At 39.6% G+C, this 26,547-nt stretch overlaps 1 protein-coding gene across 1 annotated transcript in view; it reads left to right on the forward strand.

Moving 5' to 3' along the window:
• Nucleotides 1–26,547, forward strand: part of PIGF (phosphatidylinositol glycan anchor biosynthesis class F) — a 113,565-nt gene that overhangs the window by 647 nt on the left and 86,371 nt on the right. Inside the window, exon 2 of the mRNA XM_059134559.1 lies at nucleotides 12,124–12,178. Within this exon, the coding sequence (XP_058990542.1) occupies nucleotides 12,158–12,178 (21 nt within the window). The 5' untranslated portion in view covers nucleotides 12,124–12,157. The remainder of the gene's footprint in view (nucleotides 1–12,123; nucleotides 12,179–26,547) is intronic.

Below are 26,547 nucleotides of genomic sequence, written 5' to 3' on the forward strand. Positions count from 1 at the left end.
TGGAAACCGCGTCGTCATTCGCAAATTTCCTGGCCAGTTCTGTCTGGGCCATACCATGATCACGTTCCAACGCCTCCTAACTTAAACAAAAACAAACAAAACAAAAAACAACTTGCCTGTGAGCCCCTGCTTAACGCTCATCTGTATTTCAATTCATGATTTAAGTACAGCCTAAATTAAACTCCCTACTAGTACATGGAAAGTGCTCCTCTTAAGTAAGGTTACCGGTGACATCCATGCAACCAAGTTCAAAGTCACTTTTAAGTTCTTATTTGATCTCTCCTGCAGGAAACTGGATGGACTATACATCCCTCTTTAAGCTTTTTCTCCTCCACAGGGCACCCCTCACCCCAGTTTGCCTGACACTATAAACACTCAAAAGATTATTAATCTTACTAAATCTGTTATCTGTCAGCTAGTTAAGAGAGTCCCAAGAGCTGATTTTCAGTCCTCATCTCAGTAGGTGCGTAGTCATTCTACCGCACACTTGGTGACCTAACCACTTTGGTGGTTGTGTGTACCTTTAATGACGTCCAGATAAGTGTTTTTGGACATCTCCACTTGAACCTTATTATGACCTATCTAAATCAGAACTCAAATACCCTCAGAAGTGCTCTATTTCCTCTGCTCCTTATCTTTTTGATAATGTCCCCATCCACTCCAACAAATCCAGAACCAAGCACCTGGGTGCAATCCTCCGTGCTTCTCCCTCACTGCTGTAAGTACTTCCCTTACCTTTTCTAATTTTGTCACGTGGATTATATTTACTAGATGCCCTTTCCTCTCCATTTCTACAACCAGAGCCTCACCTGGGTCACTTATTCATTAAGCCACTGAGCACTGTACTATGTTCCAGGCATTGTTTGAGAGCTCGGGATATGTGGTGAACCAAGTGACAAGGTTGGTGAGATAAACATTATATGAGTAAGCTAATAAATGGACAAGATAACTCAGGGGATAATAAGTGCTATGAAGCCAAAACAAAAACAAAAAACAAAACCCGGAAACCTGTAAAAATCTCCTAAATTGTTGCCTATCTCTTTATCTCAATTCCTCCCCACCCTCACGTCACATCTTCTCATCCTTTTTATTCTCAAAAAGGGAATGGCCCTGAGCCTTTCACCTGGAGACTTAATTTTATTCCCTTTCATCTGCCATGACTTCCTTCTCTATTACAGCTGCCTGAATATGAATCCCTCTACTAGAAGATAAGCTACTGTAGAGCCATTGTACCTTATATATATCTTGGTGCCTCCACAGTGCCTTGGCTCAGAATAGGTACTCACAAATGACTGTTAAATGGTGAATTTCCTGACACCTGAACCAAGCTGCCACAAAAGCATCTCTAGCCCAAATCAGAATGGGAAGATCCATGAACTTAGCTACTAGAGTATAGTGACAGTGGTACCTCACGGGCAGGGGTGGGGATATGAATGAAGTCACCTCCTTTGGTTCCTTACAGGTCCGGACTTCCATGATGCTGTGCCCCATGAGTGGCAGTAGTTGCTTCGTAAACACTATTTTACTTGAGAGTGCCAAGTGTATGTGAGCAATTTAAAAGTACTTTTTGTTTCTGATGATGAGCTTTAAACCCAGAGCATTCTGGGTAAATTGCCAGGATAGGCCCTGCAGGAGAAGGTTGCAGTTGCCACTTCACTTTGTATTTCCAGGCCCTTGGGTATTGCACCCCAACAGGGAGTGAGATGTTGCCAGTTCTGTCATAGTCATTGTAATTAAATCCAAGTTCTGGCAAAGGGCAGTGCATAATTATGAAGTATTATTATGGTTTTTATCATTATTAGGCACCCAGCTGCCCAGCCCAGGAAACCACAGTAGTAAAACACTGAGAAGCCAAGCTCCTCTCCCAGCTGGCATGAATCAAGACCAGGTGTATTGGCACACAGTCTTGCAGCTCCACTCGTCAAGACGAGACCTTCTGTCCCCTCTTTTTGGCAAGATAAAAATTTAAATGAATGGGAAGAGGAAATGTGAAGAAGGACCTTTGCCACTGCCTTTGAATCAAGTTCCTTTCTTCTCCTCTCACCAGAATGGTCTCCCCTATGATTTATTGTGTAAATCTTCTTCAACTTTATTCTTGACCATCCAGCTTCCCAAATATCATTTCCCAGGGTCTTTTGAGAATGTATTAGTTAGGGTGGGATATAGAGAACAGAAAACTTTTTATTTTCAAGAAATTTATGGTATGGGCTAACTAATGCAGAAAGTATAGTCAGGCTTTGACAAGACATCTGCCTTTCACTGAGCACCTACTCACCACCATACTCAGCACCTTCACATATGCTATGTGACTTAATTCCTATCCTCCCCCCAAAAAGTAGATTTTATTATCCTCATTTTCTTCAAGGTCTCAAAGACTAGGTAAATAACAGAACTGAGATTCCAACATAAATATACAGATTTGGTGATTGTATATTCATGGTGGATGTGTCCACACTGATAGATGAATATAGGCATCAGACTTCCCTCTTTCTACTGAATCATACAAAGTAGATTTTAAGCTGAGCACTGAAAGGACAATTCAGAAGTGATGTTGAGAGAATGGTGCCAAATGAGAAAGCCAAATTGGCCATAAGCCTAAAATCAATCAATAAGGACAGATTTCTTGTTCAGCAATGTCATATTATATTCTTCAAGTACTTTTATTGTCTCAGCTACTCCAAATGCAGAAGTCACCCCAGGTGGTACAGGGTGGGTTGACAATGGAGGAGGGTGGCTTAGGGAGGGAATATGCTTTTGAATGGAGAACTCCCAAATTGCCCATAAACTGGCACATCTAGCACTGGCTTCTGGAATAGCCAAAACCATGGCAGCTTTCCCTGCTGCCAATCACTTGTTTTTAACTGATACATGTAGAACAATTTTCCATTCTCTTCGTTTTTTCTAAAACAATTGATTAACAAGTTTTTAAAGATTTTATTTATTTATTTGAGAGACATCACGAGCAGGGGGCAGAGGCAGAGGAAGAAGAAGCAGACTCCCTGCCGAACAGGGAGCCCAATGCAGGACTCAGTACTAGAACCCTGAGATCATGACCTGGGCCGAAAGCAGACACTTAACCAACTGAGCCACCCCTGAGTCTCTGATTAACAGTTTTTAAATACAGTTTGTTAGAACTTACTATGTTGTACAAGGAAGTTCATTTTTATTTTTAGTACTTTTTAAGGGATTTAAGATTTTTAAAAATGCACTCATATTAAATGTACGGTCTGATCTGTTGTGAGATGTGTATGCCCTTGTAACCACTATCATAATTGTGAAATAGAAATTTCCCTCCCCCCAAAAAAGTTCCTTTGAACCCCTTTTTTTTTTTAAGATTTTATTTGACAGACAGAGATCACAAGTAGGCAAAGAGGCAGGCAGAGAGAGAGAGAGAGGAGGAAGCAGGCTCCCTGCAGAGCAGAGAGCCCGACATGGGGCTCAATCCCAGGACCCTGGTATCATGACCCGAGCCAAAGGCAGAGGCTTTAACCTACTGAGCCACCCAAGTGCCCCTGAACCCTTTTGCATAGGAATTTTAATACAACTTGTATTCTAATGACACCAAAATTTAGATTTCCAGTCAACCTTGCTTCCAAAGTCTAGGCCCAAGGCTGCCTGCTTGACATGTCCACCTGGATGTTGCAAACAGGCACCTCAAACCAAGCGAAACTGAAAGATGAAGCAGACTGTGCTTTATCTTTGCTACAAGAAAACCCCCACTTCTGATTCCCTTCTGAAATCATGTTTCTGTATTCTTTAGTTTGGTTGACATAATCATCATCTAGAAATTTTTAAGTATAATCTTCTCCCCCTCTAATACCTCCCCAGAAGTGAGTCTTATTCAAACAAACATTTTTAAATCAGCCCTTTGCATTTTCAGTATTCTCATTCAGACACTTGCTTGCAAGATCACCAAAACCAAAACAAAACAAAAAACCCTCCTAACTTGCTTCTTCATGCTCCAATTCATCCACCAATCTGCCACTTTAATTTTCTTTTGAAAACCTAGATCTGACTGTTTCAATCCTTTGCATTCAGGGACTGCCCAACTGCCTAAAAATGACACTGAAAATCTTTCATGGTATGGCCCAACCTCCCCATCTGGACTCCTCTGCTCCCTGCCACGTAGAGCCGGCTATCCATTTTCATCCCTCTATGCTTTTCATCAAATATCAATCTGAAATGTGCCTCCTGCTCCACCTAAAAACACTTGCTTCCCTTTCACAGCCCCATTTATAAGACTTTCCTTTATGAAGCCTTCCCAGACGTCTCCAGATACACAGTCTCTCTCTGCTACACTTGACTCCCCCCATATCATGTTGCACATACATTTATCATGGTGAATAGACATAGTGGTTAAATGGAATAGGAGAGCTGAGTCAGAAGATCTGAGTCTAACTTAGAAATCTCATTCATCGCTTGCTGTATTAGCCAAAGCAAATGACATAACTTCTCTGAGCTTCAGTTATTGAATCTATGAGTTGGTACTAACAATAACCATAATAATCCCCTACCTCATAGGACTCTTGTGGTGATCAAACAAGTAATTATAAATGTGAACATAGGTTGCAGTATATGGATATTACATGTTATAATTACACATTTGTATCTTCTGATAGATTTTGAACTTCTCGAGCGCAAAAACCAATATCTGGCCATCCACCAGATGCAGTGCCTATCTAGGCCTACTCCTTGCCTAGATTGGTTTATGGCAGAAGTTGTCATTTTTGGTAGGATCATATTCTCTCAATTAACTCTCTTAATACTATTTTCTGTGTTTCTTCAAAAGCCAATCGTGACATCCTCACTTCTTTTTATAATTGTTTATTGCCTTTTCAATTAAATAGCTACATTGAAAGGTCTCTAAGGAACGGAAATAAATATTCTATCATTAGTTTTAAGCACTTTGATTTATTTGACAAAAAGTTTTTAGAGTCATTATGTGCCCAGCCCTGTTCTAAGCTCTGGTCATACAGTGGCATACAAGAGACTTCACAAAACTTATGTTATCGTGGGGACAATAAGCATGCAGGAGCAGTAAAGATGTTCATCTATACAGTTAAAGATGCTACAAATAGAGCAATATGGAGGACGGGGCGGGTGTAGCTGGAGTGGTCAGGGAAAGCCACTCTGGAAGCCTGTAGAGCATCAGTGATGACACGGGAGGCAAGCATACAAAAAGAAGGCAGGATAGCCTTGCAGGTGAAAGGAAGAGCAGAGAGGTCCTGAGCCCTGAGACAGAAGCAGACCAAGTTGATACAAGGAACTGAAAGGCAGCCTGTGGGGAGTGGAGGGAGTGAAGGGCTGTGGTAGGAGGCTACGTCAAAGAAGCAGACAGGGACCAGATCTCTTGCAAGGTCATGTAAAGAGTTAAATGTTTATTCTAATTGTAATTGGAAACCACTGAAGGGTTTTAAGCAGGAGTGTGATAAAATTTGATTTTTTAAATAAGATTTTATTTATTTGTCAGAAAGTGAGAGAGAGAAAGAGCATAAACCGGGAATGGCAGGCCAAGGGAGAAGCAGGCTGCCTGCTGAGCAAGCAGCCCAGACAATGCCATGTGGGGCTCAATCCCAGGACCCCAGGGTTATGACCTGAGTCAAAGACTCTTAACCAACTGAGCCACCCAGGCGTCCCTGATTTGGTTTTTAAAAGATCACTTTAACTGCATATGGAGAATATATTCTGGGGACAGTAGGAGAAGGGATTAGAAGGTAGACTGGTTGTTTTCAGTCAACAGAGATGTTGGTCTGAATTAGGGTGGTGCTAAGGATGGTGAAGAGTAGTTTGGGGTATGTTTGGCAATAGGACTGATAGGACTTACTGATAGATTTAATGACAGTAAGGGAAAGACATTCAAGAGGGCTCAGGGTTATGGTCAAAGCCATTAGGTGGATAAAAGTTCAGTTTACTGAGTTCACACAGTACCTGTGGGGGCTCTGCCCTGGGCTCTGAGAATACAAAGGTCCGTGAATAAGACAGAGTTCTTGGCCTTAAGAGGTCACAGTCTGGAAGGATTGCCTCCTACCTCCTACACTGATGACTTCGGTAGGAGGTTTTGTTTTTGTTTTTGAAGATTTTATTTATTTAGAGAGTGAGGGTATGGTGGTGGGAAGGGAGAGAGAGAAGGAAAACCTCAAGGCTTCGCTGTGCTGAGCATGCAGCCCAATGCGGGGCTCCATCTCAGGAACCTGAGATCATGACCTGAGCAGAAATCAAGAGTTGGACACTTAACCTGAGCCTCTCAGCCACCCAGGAGCCCTGCTGTAGGACGTTTTAAGCACAATTACAGAAGTACATATAGGTTATGGCACATCAAGAAGGATTCCCTAGCCCAGTTTAGCCAACCGAACCAGGAGTCCTGCCTTCTTGGGAAGATAAGTAGGAGAGTTTCTCAACACCTGTGAGATGTGTGCAGTAATCCACACTCTAGTTTAACTTAACTCTTTATAAATACAGTAGCTGTCAGCAGCATTTGCCAGGGTCTCCGATTTGTTACTACTTTGAAGAGAAGAGGAACGGGGCGGGTGGCTCAGTTGGTGGCTCAGTTGGTTAAGCATCTGCCATCACTTTAGGTCATGATCCAGGGTCCTGGGATCAAGCCCCACATCCCTCTCCTCTGCCTGCTGCTCCCCTTGCTTGTGCTCTTTCTCTATATATGTCAAATAAATGAATAAAATCTTTAAAAAAAAAAAAAAAGAGGACGGGAAAGAAAGCTATGGAGAAAGTAAGAGTCAGGATAAACAGAAAGGCAAGGTGCCCAGCTAACAATAGGGTCTGGGCTTCTACTGCAGCCCTCTGCTCAAAACCTACCAACAATATGCCCTTGATTGAGGATATGTTCTGCTTTGTTTCACTTTAATTGCAGCTGCAACTTTTATGAAATTACCATATGGCTCCTGAATGACTTCTCTCAAGCTTTTTTTCTTTTTGGTATTTAATAACTTCTATTTGACCCACTGACACATTCACATTTCAAAAATCCAAATAAGAAAGGATATAATGAAAAGTCTTATCTTCTCCTTCTCCTTCACCCACTTCTGTACCCCACCCACCTGGATAGGTAGAGATAACTAGACGGATTTTTTCTATGTATCCTTCTAGTGTTTGTTCACACAGATACAAGCAGTCTTTATATTTATTCTCTTCCTGCTTCTTACAGAAGAGGTGGCCTACTTTATCCCCTGATCTGGATCTTGTTTTTCCCTTTAACAATGTATCTTGGAGACCTTTCCTATCAGTACTAGGAGAGCTTCCTCATTCTTTTAAACAGCTGCATAGCATTACACTGCAGGATCTGCCATAGTTCATTTAACTATTCCCCTATTGATGAATCCTTGGGCTGTGTCCAGTCTTTGCTACTTATTACAAACAATCCTATACTGTATAACCCAACACATATGTCTGCAGGTATAGCCTTAGGATAAATCCTTGGGAGTCTTGCAAATACTTTTAATAATATCTTCTAAAAGAATGTTCTGAGATAGTGTGACTAGGTTTCCAAATTAGAACCTCAGCTTTCCAGGCATTGACTCTTGCATTCCACCAAGAGAGTAGTTCCTCATTTTTCAGCCTGTCAGTTATGCCTTTATGTTTTTTCCAATAAGGAATTAAAAAAAACATTTAATCTGCTCTCCTGCAACCAACCATAGTTGGCATATTGTTTTAAAAAAGAAGAAAAAATAGACTAAAATGCAGTTGAAGCATGCTCCAGTTAATGAATTGCAAGCTCTAGAAAATACTTGATTTTTCTTCATTCAACATGTAGAAGCATCTCTAGAATGAAGTCTCAGATGGGGATGACAGGTTAGAAGGTGAGGACTATAGGGTATCCCTGCCCCAGCCAGCTCCCAGTGTTACCCCAGCCTCAGGGCCAAATATTCCTCGGCCATTTTTGTTAGCATTTCTTTTCATTTTTTTTAGTAATTCTTCATTCTCCCATAGTTGCTTTTGAAAAACAGGTTTATGGTTTTGGTGAAATGGGTAGGTTTGGTCAATGTGTTTTATAACTAGGCCATGTAAAGTAAATGTGCTGTTTTTATACTACCCCCCCCCTCCAAAGACTTTTTCTTATTTGTTATATTCCAGATATATAAGACCAGGATGGAAAAATTCTAGGACACTTAATTTACATGAGCTTGTTGGGAGAACATTTATGGATGCAGAAATATACACAAGTGATGTGGCAATGAGAGCTGCCCTTTAAAAAAAAAAAAAAAATATATATATATATATACACACACACACACAGACACCTGTATATACATATGTATATATATATTTCTCTCTATATATAAAATTTTAACTATATCTATATATGTATCTATATCTATCTATCTATATATTTGAAGAAGCTAGCCCACCTGTATTACTATCATTATTGGAAAATAAAATTATCTTTCCACATAGTACTTCTCTTTAGTTTGGCTCCATGTAGGTGGAGGTGTTTTGTTTTGTTTTTTTTTTTTTTTAATAATTATAACATGAGAGAAAGTGTTAAAAATAAACCATGAAGTTGACAAGGTACAGCAAATAGCCATCCAGAAAGCTTTTCTTAGCTCTAAAGCTTTCTCTCTCAAGAATCACAAAAACTACAAATTGTAGAACCGTCTAGTTTCTGTAGCGTGTCTAGTCCCAACTGTAATTGAAGTTATCTTACATTTTTATTTTTTATTTAAAAAAATTTTGGGGGCGCCTGGGTGGCTCAATGGGTTGAAGTCTCTGCCTTCAGCTCAAGTCATGATCCCAGGGTCCTGGGATCCAGCTCCATATCGGGCTCTCTGCTCGGCAGGGAGCCTGCTTCCTCCCCTCTCTCTCTCTGCCTGCCTCTCTGCCTACTTGTGATCTCTCTCTCTCTGTCAAATAAATAAAATCTTAAAAAAAAAAAAAGAATGATCATAAAAAATTTTTAAAAACATTTTTATTTATTTATTTGACAGAGAGAGAAAGGGCAAGCCCAAGCAGGGGGAGCAGCAGGCAGAGGGAGAGGGAGAAGCAGGCTCCCTGCTGAGCAGGGAGCTCAATGCAGCACTTATCCCAGGACCCAAAGATCATGACCAGAGCCAAAGACAGAGGCTGAAGGGACCGAGCCATCCCGGTACCCCTATCTTAAATTTTTTAAATGTCTCACATAAAGATTCTACATCCTCCCTTTGGCCATTACTTTTTTCCCCCTTAGCTGGTAAGACTTGGACTCTCTCTTTAGAATATAACCAGAATTATTGTTCCCTACCCTTCCTTCCCCTCTCCTCCCCACTTCCCCTCCTTCTTCTTCTTCACACATTTATTCTTTCATAAGAAAGTTAGAACAACTGTCATTTTTTTAAAAACTTCTCTTTGGATTTTGGTTGGCACTGGGATTTCCAGGTAGACAATTGTATCATATGTAAATAATAGTAAATCTTATTCATATTTTTGTCCTTTTTGTATCAGCAGAATTCCCTCTTAAGTGAAAAAATACATGCTGAAATTATTTGTTCATCCAATCCCTGAGTATCTGTAGAGAACATCCATTCTACTGACCACACTCTCATTTTGTTCTGGGGGCTATGGTCCTCCCTTACTCTCAGTCCCTGGACTTGGGGAGAAGATTGATGTCTACAACTTCCCCCGCCCCGATTTCAGGGGTGAAACATATTAGCCTTGGTCGTCTAGTATACCCTATTTCTCTTGCCACAGTAATCCATTCTAGACCTAGAACATTGGTTCTGAATTTGAACCTAGAGACAAGTACTCCATGGAGTGGCTTGCATCCGTATTGGGTAATGAAGACATTGCCTAAGAATGAAGCCAATACTGAAGATGCTGAATTTAGAAATGAAGAGAGAGAGATCAAATCCTAGGTCACCCTGTTTGAGCCCTAGATCAAACTTCATCTGAACTAGATCCTCTAAATTATTAAGTTACATGAACCAATAAATTTATCTTTTTAATTAAGATAGTTTGGATTACATTTTTCACCTTTGGCATGCAAAGGACTTATAGTTGATGCAGTATCTTCTAACAAAATTGGGCAAATTAAACTTATGTTGTTCCCATGGTTTGACAAATTACATGATTTCCCCAGCTAATTCCCAGACTCCTCTCTTCTTGCACTTAGAGTGACTCTACCATTGCAGCATACCTGTCTAAATCCCAATCCAGAGTCCTGCACCCCTTCCCCCAAGGACTTCTCCAGTTCTGTGCTTAAACCCAGCCCACTGGTGAAGTTAAAGAAGGAAAGGAACAGATGGCAACCTGATTCATAGTGCTCTTACAGGGAATTAAGCCAATTTATTTTGGGGGTCAGTTCCAGTTCAGTTTCAGCAGTGAATGAAAGTTGTTTGAATCCATTTCTGGTTCAGATCTGTAATCATCTGCAGTAATCCAAAGTTCTTCACAAGAGAAAAATATTTTGGGGAGTTAATATTTGTTCCAATTTGAGAAAACTATGTAATGTGGAATCAAGCACCTGTCTTATTAGGCCTTCTGTGCTAAAAGAAGTAGCATATGGGCAGGACAGGGAGGCGATTAATAGTGTACTTAATACTAAAATAATCAGCCTAGATGGCCTCCATTATAAGCAGTGTTATAAAATCTACTCCTTGGATTTGCTTTTAATATTCTCAGTCCACATCAGAGAACACTTTGAAATATCATATCACATAATATTGACCAAATTATTAAAATATTGGTTGAAACATTTTTTGAAATTTTTGCCTCTGTTAGAGGAATACATACTTTATAGGTGAAACATTTATGGTCTCTGAAAATTATTTCTGATTAGTGTGACATTATGTCAGTATCTTAAGGTGCTCAGACTTAGCAGTATTCATGAAAAATGTACTGAAAATCTAGGTTCAGCATAGGGAATGTTGTCAATGGTATTGTAATAGCATTGTATGGTGACAGATGGTAGCTGCACTTGTGGGAGCATAGCATAAAGTATAGACTTGTTAAATCACTGTGTTGCACCCCTGAAACTAATGCAACATTGTGTGCCAACTACACTTCAATTTTTAAAAAAAATATAGGCTCAGAATATTCACAGGCCCATTTTTAAATTGCTTCAGGTCATCTAATGGATATGTTCTGATAGGAAGCACTTTTGTCTCGTTGCTCCCATTATAAATACATATATATTTATAGGTAATAAATATAAATTAAATAAGTAAGTAAAATTTGAAGACACAAAATGCTCAGCTTGTTCCAAAATATTTTTTTGTTGGTGGATTGTGTGCAAACAAAAAGAATGACAGATGCCATCCTTATACTTTACGAAAACACCTCTTGCTTATGCATGTGTAAGGAGGACGTTGGATTTGACAAGGTGCAAAGGGATGTCTTACAGATGGTACACGTGAGGCCCATCAGGACAGGTCTTCCCAAACTAACGGAGCTGTAAAAGCAGTTGTCATGTGCATGTCTGCCACACCTGTTCAACAGAGAAATTCCCACCTGTAAATATGGTCTCCAGAATCAGAGCATAGGACTGACTGAGCTTAGTTTAGTTTTCTGTTAGTCTGAGAGAGACTATGACCACCAAAATGGATTTCATACCTTTTTGTGACTCTTCTGGGATTTTTACATTTTCCCTGGCATTGTGTTATTTAAAATTAAAGTTTAAGATTAAAATTCTTTTACTTGGTCCTTGAAGAAATAACCATAATTTATCTTATAACATTAAATTCATTGGCAGTGTGCTTTGGTGGGAATAAATTTGTGTTCTGCAAAAGGGCTTGGATATACAGAATTTCAATGCCTCAAATGATGTAATTTTCTATAATATTTAGCCTGCCATTTTTAGTTTGGTGTTTGTATAATAGGAGATTTCGAAGAAAAAGCTAAAGAGAGGCTAATTTGCTTGGTAGTGCTTCTGCTCTTTTGTTCTTTTAGAATCTAAAATTAACCAACATCTGCAGTGTCAACAAGGACTCCATATGGCATTCAAGTTTGTACTTTTCCTAAATAATGCATTTGAGGCAATATAATCTGAGAAGAATTCTGAGGTGATAATGAGTAGAATGCCTCATGTTGCATAGCACTTTATAGTTTCAAAATGATTTAACAACTGGGACCTTGTTTGAGCCTCACAACAGTGTTAAGAGGTCAGGGGTTCAGGTGTTTCTTATTCTTGTTGAACAGATGAGAAGATGGAGGTCCAAAGTATTGAAGAGAAATGGCCATTGTCACAAACCTGGTGAGTGGCAGCATGAGAAGGAAACCCAAGCCATCTGGTATCTAATCACCCTTTCTACCGTATTACTAGGATCAAGTTGTTGACAACCCATTGTTAAAATAGCATGTTTTCAAAATAATAGATCCCACAACAACTCTGTAGGAAAATTTTAAAAAATTACTAGAAACTAACAAACGTGTATTTGGTTTTCTAGAGTTTAAGAGATTTCATTTGTTCAATTAAATTAACAGATGATTTCCACAGAAGTTCATCTATTTAACTCTTGTGATTTCCTGTTTTACCTACAAAAAAAAAAAGTTCCCACCGAAATGCTTTTTCTCCTTGTGAAATCGTACTTCATAAATCTTTATTTGTCATATCCAGAAAATCTAAAAACTATTCTGTAAGAGATGTTACAACTGAGAGTGTTTTCTTTATAGTAATACATAATCATTTAAGTCGAACTGAGTTTTGAAACACTTCATTTTATTCAAGCTTCTGTGAATTTCTGCAACAGGGCAATTATTCAGAATTTCTGGGATAAGAAAAAAAGTAGGTTGAAGTTAAAGAATGTATTAGAAACATAGCTTGTGACTGAGACATAGCCATAAATTTAGAAGGAACCCATTTTTGAAAGCATAAATAATGTTATTGCCAATCCATACTTTATAGAAATTTCTAGCTACATATTATTACCATTTCTACTTTAAAATGCAGAGAAACTCAATTGCTTCCACTTCTTGAGAGTTTGAGGCTTAAAAATTATGAATGCTGGCATTCTTGAAGAGGAACACTGTGAGTTTGTAATATCGAAAAGGCACTGGCATTCTTTTACATTAACAGGCAGATATATTTCCAACAAGTGGAAGACAAAGGACTCTACCAGCATGAGGAGCAGCCAGCAAGAATTTTAATCAGGATTTGGCTCAGTCTGCACTGGTTCTGACTTCACAAAAGTGCATCTTCAGGAAGTACCTTTCTACCAAGTGGAAAGCTGGCAAGACACAGCATTAGAGGTTGCTGACACCAAGACAACCAGAGCTCACTCAAAACTTAAAATTTTGCCTCCCCATTTGTTGCTTGGATATGTCTCAAAGAATTACACGCAGAAAAGCAAGATTTAAACTTGATATTATCCAAAACATTTTTGCGACTCTACTCTCCTCCCTAGTCTATGTCCGGGATTAGTGGAAATACACCAAACATTTTTGAAAAGGTCATCTAACCTAAGTAGAAGAATGTTATCTTTCCATGCATGAAAATACTTGGACATGAGAGCCATGAAAAGGATTGGGGAGAAAAGGACAAGAAGAACATTATGGAATGTACAAGTAATAGGGAGGAATTAGGGAGAGTTGGGGAATTTGGTTAGGAAAGCTTTAGAGAGGGGTGCCTGGGTGGCTCAGTGGGTTGAGCCTCTGCCTTTGGCTCAGGTCATGATCCCAGGATCCAGGGATCGAGCCCTGCATCAGGCTCTCTGCTCAGCAGGGAGCCTGCTTCCCTCTCTCTGTGCCTGACTCTCTGCCTACTTGCGATCTCTGTCAAATAAATAAAATCTTTAAAAAAAAAAAAAAAAAAAAGGAAAGCTTTAGAGAGGGGAGGGTTAAGTCATTAGAGTTGGTAGTAATTCCCATCTGGCTAAATTGTAGGAATCTGGAGGGAGGGGCCCAGGGGTGCTAGAAGACAGTTCTCATGATGGTAGCATTCAGAGTTAACCTGACAGTGGAGAGACAGCAGCAGTGCCAAGGCTGGGAGAAGGCCACAGTTTGAAGAAGGCAAATACTTAAGGGACCACGAGAACCCCAGCTGCACTTCTTTTTGCTTATTCAGTCAGATCCAGTTTTTTCCCCCTTCCCATCTCCACACCTCTGCCTACCCCTCACCCCTCAACCCCCACCATGAGAAAAATCTGTGTTGACTGGCCCCAGTTTGTTTAACTGAGTCCTCCTTTACCCAGTGAATGATTTGTGGAGCCTGGGGCTGGTAATCATTATTTAGCAGTGACTTCAGCATTAATCAATCAGAACTGGAATGATACAACTTTGTTCCCACTCCGCCCACTCACAACCACAACCTTTTTGTGCTACAGCGAAGTAACGTGGTCCCTTGGCTATGTTGCCGCTGATTAATGGACTGTTGAACGGGCCAGTACAACTCCCACAATAGTCTAGTGCTTTTCTGCCAGATTGGCTTAAAAAACAAAAGAAAGGCAGCCGATCATGTCAAACCATGTTAGCCAATACCTGTATTGTCTCTCTGAATTATAAAGCACAACAGTACATCTCGTTCTCTGCAATTCATTATTAGAAGAAAGAATATGAGGAAGTATTAGGCCATGCTTGTGCCACACGAGAGAGCTAGACAATCCTGCACTCTCCTGCACTGCCCATTGGAACGTGTCATTTGCACCCTGAGGCAGTCACTATAACTCTCAAAATGAGAAGCAATACCACCCTCTCTTCCGCTCCTTGCCTGGATGCTGCAGAACAGTGACCTTCAGAGGAGGTGGGCGGACGTGGCCTTGCCAGGAGATGCTAAGCACCCAAGACTCGACTACCTAAAATAACTCATTAAACTGCCCCTCCCAAATTACCCACTCCACATATATCACCACCACAGGAGGAATTAGGTACCCCAAGGTCACCCTAAGGGTGTCTGTGAACTTTGACTTCCTCCCTCAACAGACACCGTTAGGTTGGCCTTTTGAGGCCTCTGGGCTCCCGGGAAGCTGATTTCTCCTGTGTAAAAACATCAAGAGCCAGGAAGAATGGAACACCACATGATTTATTCCTGAATCGCTCATCCTGTTGGATATGCCCCAGGGTGGAGTTATTCTTGCTGTCACAAATAATTCAGCCCTGAGCGGATCAACATGTTTAAAAGAAGTTTCCAAATATGTCTAAAACTCTAGGTGCAGAAACACAAGTACCAATTAACAAGGGCAATTTCAAATAGAACAGAGGTTGGAAATTAGAAAAACAAAGAGGCACAGGATATAGCGGAGGGAGCCAGCTCTGTTGGTAACGGGTTGTATGCCCTCAGTCATATTATGCCTGTGTCTCAGTTTCCTCGACTCCAAAATAGACACTAAGATGAAAGGAATTTGGTGAGAGACACTTTTGAGAAATGGCAATTTATGTTCTCTCTCTGTATTTTTCCCTTTCCCTCTCCCATTCTGTCTGGCTTACGTGTTTTTACCTCAGGAGAGATGTGGGGGTTGGACTTCCAAGCTTTGGTTCCAAATAAACCCATGAGGAGAGGAGAGTTTGCGGTAACTTGTATTTTCCAGACTAAAGAGATCTGTTCTCCCAGAAACAGCAAGGATGTCATCCTGCTTCTTGGCAGTACCCTTGAGATATATGCCTCAGGAAGGCTGCATCTTTGCTGAAGAGCCCCTCTTTTCTAGAAATGCACTTTGGGACTTACTCATGTGGAGTAATGATGGCAAGAGCCTCCAGAGGTCCTGGCACTTCTTAAGATGCCTGGTCCCTGCCAGAGCCCTCAGTAAGTGTGTAAAAGATACTTCCCACTTATCTGAGGTGGATTTCCTGTCTGCCCTACAGCACAGGGGCTCCAAGTTTAAATTGAATTATATACTCTAAAAACTCTAAGGAATCATCAGTGGTAAGCTGGCCACTAGTTTAATTTGTGTCTCTTTACCATTTATTAAAACTAAGCCTAAACAAGTCTTAACACGCTGTAGGAAATCCACTTTCTGGGGGCTGAATTCACCATGGGTTTACTTTTGCCAGCCCTCCTTATCATTGCCTTTTCTGCACCTACCCTTGCTGGCCTCCACGTTTTCTCATTTGGGATGTTTGACTGAGAAAGGCTGGTGGCACCTTGAGAAACATCATGTGCCTTCTCCCAAATCCCTGCATATTTTCTTTAAAGTCGGAAAGGGGTGTCTCTCATCCTTAAGTGTACATATTTAGGTTGTCTGTGTTGCGCTGAGGAGCAACTTTAAGTAAAAACCCATAGCCAGGGGACCAAGTCTGTGGTCAGCTTCTCTGGGAGCCATGTACCTTCTTGAAGTTGTTAATAAAACAAATAAAACAAAACAAATAAAAATTTGAAGATCTTTTATGCAATTGTCTTTGGTGTTACTGCTGCTATCAGGTGAAGAGGACGTCTATTGCTTCAGGGCTGTGCCGTATTTAGAAAGGGGCAAAATAGATCGTATAAATCTTTCCCCTTAGAAAGAGGCAAAATATCAGTGCAAGTGAAAACCTTCCAGGAAAGGCTGCTTGCTTTGGGGATATCTAAAAGCACTTATTGGACATAATCTCATGTGTATTTTTCTTGGTAGCAGATGTAAATTACCATGTTCTTCTAAGGCCATTTTCCTGCTATGGCTGGCTTTTCTCTTTAAATATTTTAGGAGGAAAAGTAATGTATTTTCTGTTTGTTTTGTGGTGGCGGTGGTGGTGATGATGATGGTGATGATGATTTATAATTTGGAGAGTCTATATTCTTGATTCAGTCAAAATAATCCTTGAGTCACTTCATACTTCACTCCAAATAGTCTTTCTCAGAACTTGGAAAACAAAGTAAAATGGTACTCCAAATATTCCCTTCCCTCTTATCTTTATGAATCCTCCCATAGAGCCAAGGAATTGCCATTCTAGGGTCTGAGGGGAGGAAACCCCCCTCTAAATTTAAAGCCTCCTGAACTGGATTACCTATGCTATTCAAAGAACTAAGTATTTTGAAAATTCTAGAAATAGCAATGCAAACATTCTTCTCCCAATAGAAACTACTAAAAGTAGTTATATGGTCTATCTCTTAAAGTGGAATTTTTTCCTTCCATCTTAATTAAATGAGAAATAAAAGGAAGTCATACACAAAGCTTTCAGAACAATGACTACAATGTAAGAGATGGAGTTCCCACCAAAAAAGAAAAGAAAAGGATGTTGAAATATGGGAGCAAAATGAGGTCTTACTCAAGTAGTTTCTTATGCTTCAACCAAAAGCTGGAAGAATTAATAGAAGCTCTAAAGAAAGGTAGAGGAAAGCACAGTAGAGAAAAGCAGAGGACTGCAGAAAATAATAAGTCTGTAAAGGAATAAATCGAGTCTGGGATGATTCTTTACTAAAATATTTGCAAATTGCAGTTTTCAAATAAAATATGAGATTGAAAAAACTCATTTCCAGAAAAGGTGACAAAATCAATGTGTAAAAAAAGCCCATTTTGAACTGAGAGCCTTCAGAGAAGACAAGGTCAGCTCAAGGTCAGCTCTCTGGAGAGAAGTTGAAACAAAAAGCAAAGCAGCACAGAGGCGTGCGCTCCTTAAAAACCACCACGACTTGAGTTTTTCCACCCTGTGTGACAGACAGCACTCTCAAAGGCAAATGTCTTGGCCTTATGTGGTCTACTTCCAAAGGAAGATGGGGTTTAGTCTACTGTATTAGTTATTTATTGCTGTGTAACAAATATCTCAAAACTTAAAGCTCAGACGGACAACGCTGTTATCTCACAGTTTATTTCTGTCGGGAATCCAAGTGCAGCATAGCTGGGTCCTCCTGCTAAGGGCCTCTGTCTCTTACAAGACTGCAGTCAAGGCCTTTGTCACAGGGGCTGAGAATCCTTCTCCCAGCTCATTCAGTGCCCTTGGATCGAGGACCTCAGTTCTCACTGTGTGTTGGCCAGAGACTCTCAGTTTGGTGCCATGTGTCACGTGAGCCTGTCCACGGCTCCCAACGCATTGCAGCTGGCTTCCCTCAGAGCCAGTGCATGAGAGAACGCCAAGAGAATGTACAAGGAGGATGGCAGTCAGTCTTTTGTAATCTAGTCTTGGAACTGGCTTTTGCAGTGTTTTATTTATCAGAATCAAGTCACCAAGACCAGCTCATAGTCAAGGGAGGAGAATACCAGGGAAGCAGTATCATTGGGAACCATCTTAAGAGCTGTCAACCCCTTCAACTTATTTTATTCTTCCCTTAATTTTATAGCATAGAAATAAGAGGCTGTCATCTTCAAAACCAAAAATACATTTTTTGGGAAAAAGTGCTCCAGAAATCTATATGCCCATGGTCTCTTTTATTCATCAGTTAATGGCTTTTTTGTTTACATTATCTATATGGCAATGAGCAGCCCAGATTATCTTAGCCAATAGGCAAACGGTTTGAATAAATGAAGGATATACTCATTTACATGTTTCATTGGGATGCAAGCTCAATGAGAGCAGAGATTTTATCTTGTTCTCTTTTGTATCCCCAGTGTATATCATAGTGCTTACTATATAGTTTTCAACAAGTAGTTGTTGAATGAATGGCTTCCACTATATTTACTGTGGATCTGTTATGACATGTCAGGCACTTGACTTCACTTCTTTAGAAACTGAACATCAGAAATACTTGATTTTGTACCCAAGAGTGGAAAGAATAGATTTTTATTACTTGGGATTTCCAAAAGCAGCCACAGTCAGTGACCATTTTTGTTCACAATTCAGAGTCTACGGAAAGAAAGGCCCACTCCACTTTCTCATAAAGGAAGAATGTGGCCTTTTCTCTGTTAATAGGTCTTACCTGTGGTCTATTACTCATTTTTTGAGAGGACTATAAAGGACCAATATTTTAAAAAAAAAACTAAACACTTAAACTAGGTTTAAAAAAATCATGAAAGTAAAATATGCACATACTTTAAAAACATATAAAAGCATATAAATTGACAAATTCTCACCCTATGATTCCATCCCTAGTCCCACCTCAACTGCAAAAATAAGGAGTTTAACTATTTCTTAGATATTATTACAAGTATTTTTAACACAAATACAATGTGTGTGTGTGCATGTGTGTATAAATGTGGGATCATCGTGATATATTTCTCTACTCTGCCTTTTTTCATTTAATGATAGTCTGGGAACCTATATAGACCTATCTTAATTTTTTTCTTGGCTGCATAATATTCCACTGTAGAGATGTGCCATAATTTATTCAGTGAGTTCCTACTTAACAGATACTCATTTCCACCACCCCGCCAAACTTTTTACTTACTAAAAACAGTGCTGCAGTGGGCATACCTATACATATATCTTTGCATATTTTTGTGAGTTTATCTTCAAGACAAACTCCTAACAGTGGTATTGCTGGGCCAAAGGATATATATGTTTAAAATCTTTAAAGCCTCTTTTTATTATAAAATAAAACACAAATACAGAAAACCAAACCAGTTACAGAGCTTAATGGATTGTTATAAGCACCCTTTTAACCATCATCCAGATCAAGAAACAGACTGTCATCCATGTCCAGATCCCTCCAAGTGAAGTCTGATCACAACTACCTCCCTCTGAAACTAATCGTGGTACTGACATCTGTAGACATCACTTTCTTCTATTTTATTATGGCTTTATCACCCAAGTGGCATCCATAAATGTGATACTTTTGTTTTGTCTATTAAAAAAAATCCCCTTATAAGTCTTTTATACCTCTCCAGGTGTACAGTTTTCCCCTCCACCCTTTTCTTTTCCATACAACTTCTCTACTGAACAACTCAGCATTTGACCAGTGGAATTTCCTACAGTCTGAATGTTGGCAACTATGTATTCTGGATATGGCTCAACATGTTCCCCTGTCCTCCAGTTTCCTGCAAACTGATGGCTGGATTTGGAGGCTTGATGAGACTCAGGTTTGATTCTTTTGGCAAGATGACGAGTGGTACATCAGGAACTACATAAAAGCTAGTTGTCTCACTATCATATGATTTCCCTGATATGAGGAAGTGGTGATGCAACATGGGGGCTTAAGTGGGTAGGAGAAGAATAAATGAAACAAGATGGGATTGGGAGGGAGACAAACCATAAGTGACTCTTAATCTCACAAAACAAACTGAGGGTTGCTGGGGGGAGGGGGTTTGGGAGAAGGGGGTGGGATTATGGACATTGGGGAGGGTATGTGCTTTGGTGAGTGCTGTGAAGTGTGTAAACCTGGTGATTCACAGACCTGTACCCCTGGGGATAAAAATATATGTTTATAAAAAATAAAAAATTAAAAAAAAAAAAAGCTAGTTGTCTCTCTTTGTGACTTTAGTAATTACTGATGTTCGGTGCTTAGATCCATTCATTTATTGTGGGCTGCATAATATTCTAATTTTTTAAAAGATTTTATTTTTTTATTTGACAGACAGAGAGAGAGGAGGAAGCAGGCTCCCTGCTGAGCAGAGAGCCTATTATGGGGCTTGACTGGAGAACTCTGGGATCATGACCTGAGGTGAAGGCAGAGGCTTTAACCCACTGAGCCACCCAGGCGCTCCCAGAATATTCTAATTATGTTATTTCATTTTCACTGATTAGTTGGAATATTTATGGGAGATATTTCCTCATTCTATTATTTGCTTAAACCTAATGGTATAATTCAGATAGCAAAAGAAAAGTAAATGCTAATTTTTTCCCCTTTACTTACCAGTTTCCAAAATAATGAATGTTCTCTACCATTATCTTCAAACGTCGCTTTTTATTTTGACTATTATGAATTCATGTATTCAATTTATTTTATGAGTTTCAAGTCATTACAATCATTATCTTCACTACAGCTCAATTTGTTCCATCTTTGGCCAGTGAGAGCCTCTTCCATTGGTACTTGAGTCCTTTTGACATGGCCCTAGTGGTCTTTGATAGCTTCCTTGCTATTTGATATGACAAGACACTCTAGCCTCATTCTGTACGTCTATTGCCCCAGACTTGGAATCTGCCATTTCTCCAACAAGCTCTGTTTTTTTTTGTTTTTTAAAGCAGGAAATGGTATTTTAAGCCATAGTCTAGGCACAAGCTGTGTTCATCATTACTGTGTTCTTCCCAGTTTCTAAGATTTTTCAGTGGACAGAGCTAGGAAATAGCTGTATGGGGTTTTTTTGTTTGTTTGTTTGTTTTGTCTAAGATATATTTATTTATTTCAGAGAGGGGTGAGGGACAGAGGGAGAGAGAATCTCAAGAAGGCTCCCTGCTGAGTGCAGAGTCCAACGTGGGGCTCAATCCCACAACCCTGAGATCATAACCCAAACCGAAATTAAGAGTCAGATACTCAACCTACTGAACCAACTACATGCCCAAACCATATGGTTTTTTTAAAAATTTTTTTAATTTTTTAAAAAAGATTTTATTTATTCATTTGACAGGCAGAGATCACAAGTAAGCAGAGAGGCAGGCAGAGAGAGAGAGAGAGAGAGAGAGAGAGAGGTGGAAGCGGGCTCCCTACTGAGCAGAGAACCTGATGCGGGACTCCATCCCAGGACCCTGGGACCAGGAACTGAGCTGAAGGCAGAGGCTTTAACCCACTGAGCCACCCAGGCACCCCCCAAACCATATGTTTTTAAAGATAAAATACTTCATGAGCTCATTTAGATATTTCCAATTTGAATTTATTATCATAGGTTTTTACAAGTATAAGAGGCTCAGAAAAATAGTACTAGTACTACCATCACCAATATGATCGCCCACAGTTACATTTAAAAATATATATATATGTTGGGGCACCTGGGTGGCTCAGTCGTTAAGCTTCTGCCTTTGGCTCAGGTCATGATCCCAGGGTCCTGGGATCAAGCCCCATATTGGGCTCCCTGCTCAGCGGGAAGCCTGCTTCTCCCTCTCCCACTCCCCCTGCTTGTGTTTCCTCTCTCGCTATGCCCCTCTCTGTCAAATAAATAAATAAATAAAATCTTCTTTTAAAAAGTCTGTCTTTATTTTTATTTATTTATTAATTTATTTATTTTAAGTAAGCTCTACTCCCAATGTGGGGCTTGGGGCTTGAACTCAGGACCCTGAGGTCAAGAGCTGCATGCTCCACAGACTTAGCCAGCCAGGAGCCCCAAAGTTACATTTTTTCATTCGCTCTTTTCTTTTGCCTCTACTGTATATCTACGTTGTCAGAGTATATAACCATTGCATACACTACTCACTCCCATCTACCCCTCACTTAATCTTGATTCTTCAAGTAGTTATGTATTTAACACTGACTACTATTCTTGGTATTGATGTGTCTCTAGTCGTTTTAGGGCTTGTTTACTAGTAGATACCCAGGAAGTGTTCACAGAAACAATGTCTCCTGTGTTCTTACATGGCCATAATACTTTGAGTCCTTTGCACCTGAAGGTTGGTTTTTCTAGATATAAAATCATCAGCTCACATTTAGTTATGAATCTTAAATATATTATTATATTTTCCTTGGACATAAGTGTTGTTGAAACATCTGATGTTAACCTAATTTTCTTTCCCTTTTAAATCACTGTCTTGAAAAACTACATGCCCAAAGAGCTTTTTCTTTTTAAAAATATAGTAACTTTATCAGACTATGTCTTGGTGTACATCATTCTGAATCAATATGCTCAGGTACATGATATACTTTTTCTATATGTAGTTCTATTTTTTTTTCTTTTTTAATTTCAGGGAAGTTTCTTGAATATTTTCAAAAGAAGTATTTGTTCTTTGGGTCTCTTCTTCAGGGACTCCCATTATTGTATGTTGGGTCTTCTTTGCCTACTGTCAATATTGGTCCCTTTCTCTTGATCCTTTTTCTTTCTTTCTTCATTTCATATAGATTTTAGAGATATTTCCCCTCATTTTTACCTTATACTCATTTTAAGGTTTATTTGTTATAATTATTTGCTATTGTGTTCCTTGTAATTTCATTTTTACTTCTTTTTTTAAACTTTAAGTTTTTATTTATAGTTAGTTAACATATAGTGTAATATTAGTTTCCAGAGTATAATTTAGTGATTCATCACTTACATATAACACCCAGTGTTCATCATAAGTGCCCTCCTTAATGCCCATCCCCCATCTACCCCATCCCCCACCCACTTCATGCAGTATTTGTCTTTTTCTGACTGACTTATTTCGCTAAGCATTATATATTCTTGCTCTACCCACGTCATTGCAAAAGGCAAGATTTCATTCTTTTTTTTGATGGCTGAGTAATATTCCTGTGTGTGTGTGTGTGTGTGTGTGTGTGTGTATTAGTTATTCATTCATCAGTCAGTGGACATTTGGATTCTTTCCCTAAATTGGCTATTGTTGATAATGTTGGTAGTATCCAAAGAACTTCACCCAAAAAACAAATAATCCAGTCAAGAAATGGACAGAAGACATGAATAGACATTTTTTCCAAAGTAGCGTATGTCAAAACCTTTAAGTTCCATGCACAGAAGACACTGTTAATTGTTAAAACTTATTTGGCTTGTGAGACCCATTTTCTCCTCACTGCACTGGCTACACATTAGCCAGAGACTGAGAAGTCTTTCTTTTTGTTGTTTTTCTTAACATGTACCATCCTGTCTTGATGACTATGGCTTTGTTATAATACTTAAAGTTCAGAATTGTGATGTTTCCAGCTTTGCTTTTCTTTTTCAAGATTGCTTTGGCTATCCAGGATCTCTTGTGGTTCCACACAAATCTTAGGATTGTTTGTTCTAGTTCTGTGAAAAATACTGGTGCTATTTTGGTAGGGGTTGAATTAAATGTGTGGATTGCTTTGGGTAGTATGGACATTTTAACAATATTTTTTTTTCCAATCCAGGTGCATGGCATGTTTTTCCATTTCTTTGTGTCCTCTTCAATTTCTTTCATAAGTGTTTTATAATTTTCAAATATAGCTCTTTTACCTCTTTGGTTAAGTTTATTCCTAGGTGTTTTGTGACTTTTGGTGCATTTATTTGTGATTTTTGGTGCATTTATTTCTAGGTGTTTTTGTGACTTTTGGTGCATTTTTAAGTGGGAATGAGGAATTGATCTTATTTTTACTTCTGAAATAAATTTTTCTTTTATTTCTAATTCTCTTCTGAGTTCTGTCTCATTTCTGATTTTTTTCCTAATTTGGATTTATGTTATCCCTTCATGTGCAACTGTCCTAATGTCTTTCACTTCATTTTGAAATGGTGGGTTTCTGTTCTGATCCTGTTTAAGGACTTGCCTTTCTGAAGTGATTTCATTGTCTGTAGGAATATCATTCTGCCCCTTCATTTCTTTTTTTCCTAATGTTTCTGTGAAATCTGAGCTTCATTTTTTTTCTGTTGTTCATTTCTATGTAAAATTAGATTTCCTGAACTTTTAGAAAGAAGCATGGTTTGGTTAAAGGCATGACTAAGAAGTTAGGAAAACTGACTTCATGGGGGTCCCTCTTGTTTTCATGAAGTGCTCAAAAACAAGGTGGCTGGCTGTGTTCTCCCGATTTTTATCTGAAATTTCTCTTCTTCTGTCTCTCTTGTCCTAGTTCAGCTCAGTTTTGGTTTTACTCCCACAAGATCCTCCGCAATGTGGGCCCTCTTGGAAAGATGCCCTGGCTGGTCAGTCTAAAGAGTTCATAGGGTTGACACAACTTCAACCCATTCAGTCCTTCTTACTGCGGGCTCCATGCAGTCACCCACTATGAAGTACAAATTTCTAGACTTAGCTGTTTTCATCATGTTGACCCATCATGCTTTCCAGTGAATACCTGCTGGCTGTTCTTAAGCTTTCCTGCTCTCAGAGCTTCTGGATACACTGTGTCTTCCCTTTGCTTCTTCTTACATAGGTGCTGATAATTTGCAGGTCTTGTGGCTATCCCCGTCTGTTTATGTTTGAAATTTATGGGGATACTTTGTCACCTAGCTTTCCTATAAATATTTAAGGAGCTTTGGTTTTGCTGTCTAATTATTCTGTTTTTGTGAAGGGATCTGGGGAGATTTAAAGCTGTGCTGCTACCTATTTCATCTTCCCCATATTCTCTCCCCGCTTTAAAATTTGGTAGGTATTACCAAATTACTTGAAGGGTGATGCACATTCTGTGGACCTTTGCTTTAAATTAATAAGCTTCTGGGGCTCCTGGGTGGCTCAGTTGGTTAAGCATCTGCCTTTGTCATGAATCCAGGGTTCTGGGTTCGAGTTTCACGTCAGGCTCCCTGCTCAGTGCAGAGCTTGCTTCTTCCTCTCCCTCTGTCCCTCCCCCCGCTTGTACTCTCTCATTCTCTCTCTCAAATAAATGATTAAATGAATAAAATCTTTTTAAAAATTGGTAAGCTTCCTATTTCTTTTTTTTTTTTTTAAATTCAAACACTTTTCTTTTTTTTTTTTTTTTTTTAAAGATTTTATTTATTTACTTGAGAGAGAGACAGTGAGAGAGAGCATGAACGAGGAGAAGGTCAGAGAGAGAAGCAGACTCCCCATGGAGCTGGGAGTCCGATGCGGGACTCGATCCCGGGACTCCAGGATCATGACCTGAGCCGAAGGCAGTCGTCCAACCAACTGAGCCACCCAGGCGTCCCAAGCTTCCTATTTCTAAACAGCAAAAGGAAAACAGTGAACATTCTGGGAGACTATATATCCTAAGCATTTTCATCCTGAACCATAAGTCTGCAGACAAGTACCAAAGAGCTTTGTAAATAGGAGCTGATGGGATATTAAATTCTGTAGAAGATTTATAGAACCTATATGGACTGCTCTGAGATGATCAGTGCCCCTGGAGGACATACTGCCTTTCAGAGGCCCAGTCAGGAGGAAGGTGCATTTGCTATAGCGTTCTTGGAGCAGAAAATGAAGATCTTCTCAGGGTCAAGCTTGAATATAAATATGTTGGAGGAATTCATTTGGGCTTCTCTCAAGCCATGGGTCACACGTCTGGGTTTTTTCAGGTCTCCTCAAAAATTAAGTCAGCTGGGAAGGATAGTTGGTTTTTATTACATTCTTCTATTCCAACAGTCTTCTCATTAACAAGAGACAGCTTCTGACAGAGACTTTTAGTTATGTGCTAAAAAAACTCGCCTTTTTGGACCTCATATTTAGTTTATGTCTATACTATAAAAACAAGTCCAAGGCCTCTAAAATTAGCAACTGGCATGGTACTGTCTAGTCAGTTAGTGCAGATATTTAATGTAGAAAAAGAAAACATTCTGTATTTGACTTATCTTTCCAGACTGATGTGTGGATGAGTTCCTAACCATTGACTAATTCCATATTTTAGAATATTAGACTTGGCAATCTTCATCCTTGTGCTTGAGTCAACATTTGTCCCTCTGAATTCAGTGAAATATGAGACCACCTGCTTAGTGGCCTGATCATGTAAGGGCAAAGATCCCACTTACATCTCTACACAGCCCAACTGGCACTGAACTTGTCACTAGAAAACTCAAGATGAAAACCCAGTAGAGAGGCACCTGGGTGGCTCAGTTGGTTAAACATCTGCCTTCGGTTCAGGTCATGACCCCAGGGTCCTGGGATTGAGCACCACATCAGGCTCCCTGCTTGAAGAGAGCCTGCTTCTTCCTCTCCCTCTGCTGCTCCCCCAGCTTGTGTGTACTCTTTCTCTTTCTCTCTCTGTCAAATAAATAAATACAAAATCTGAAAAAGAAAAAGAAAACCCAGTAGAGGCTTTCTCTGGGGAGTTTCAAGGCCAGTCATGGCTCTCTAAACTAGACAAAAAGTATT

Source organism: Mustela lutreola, chromosome 9 (assembly GCF_030435805.1).
Source record: "Mustela lutreola isolate mMusLut2 chromosome 9, mMusLut2.pri, whole genome shotgun sequence".
NCBI classification, from domain to species: Eukaryota; Metazoa; Chordata; class Mammalia; order Carnivora; family Mustelidae; genus Mustela; species Mustela lutreola.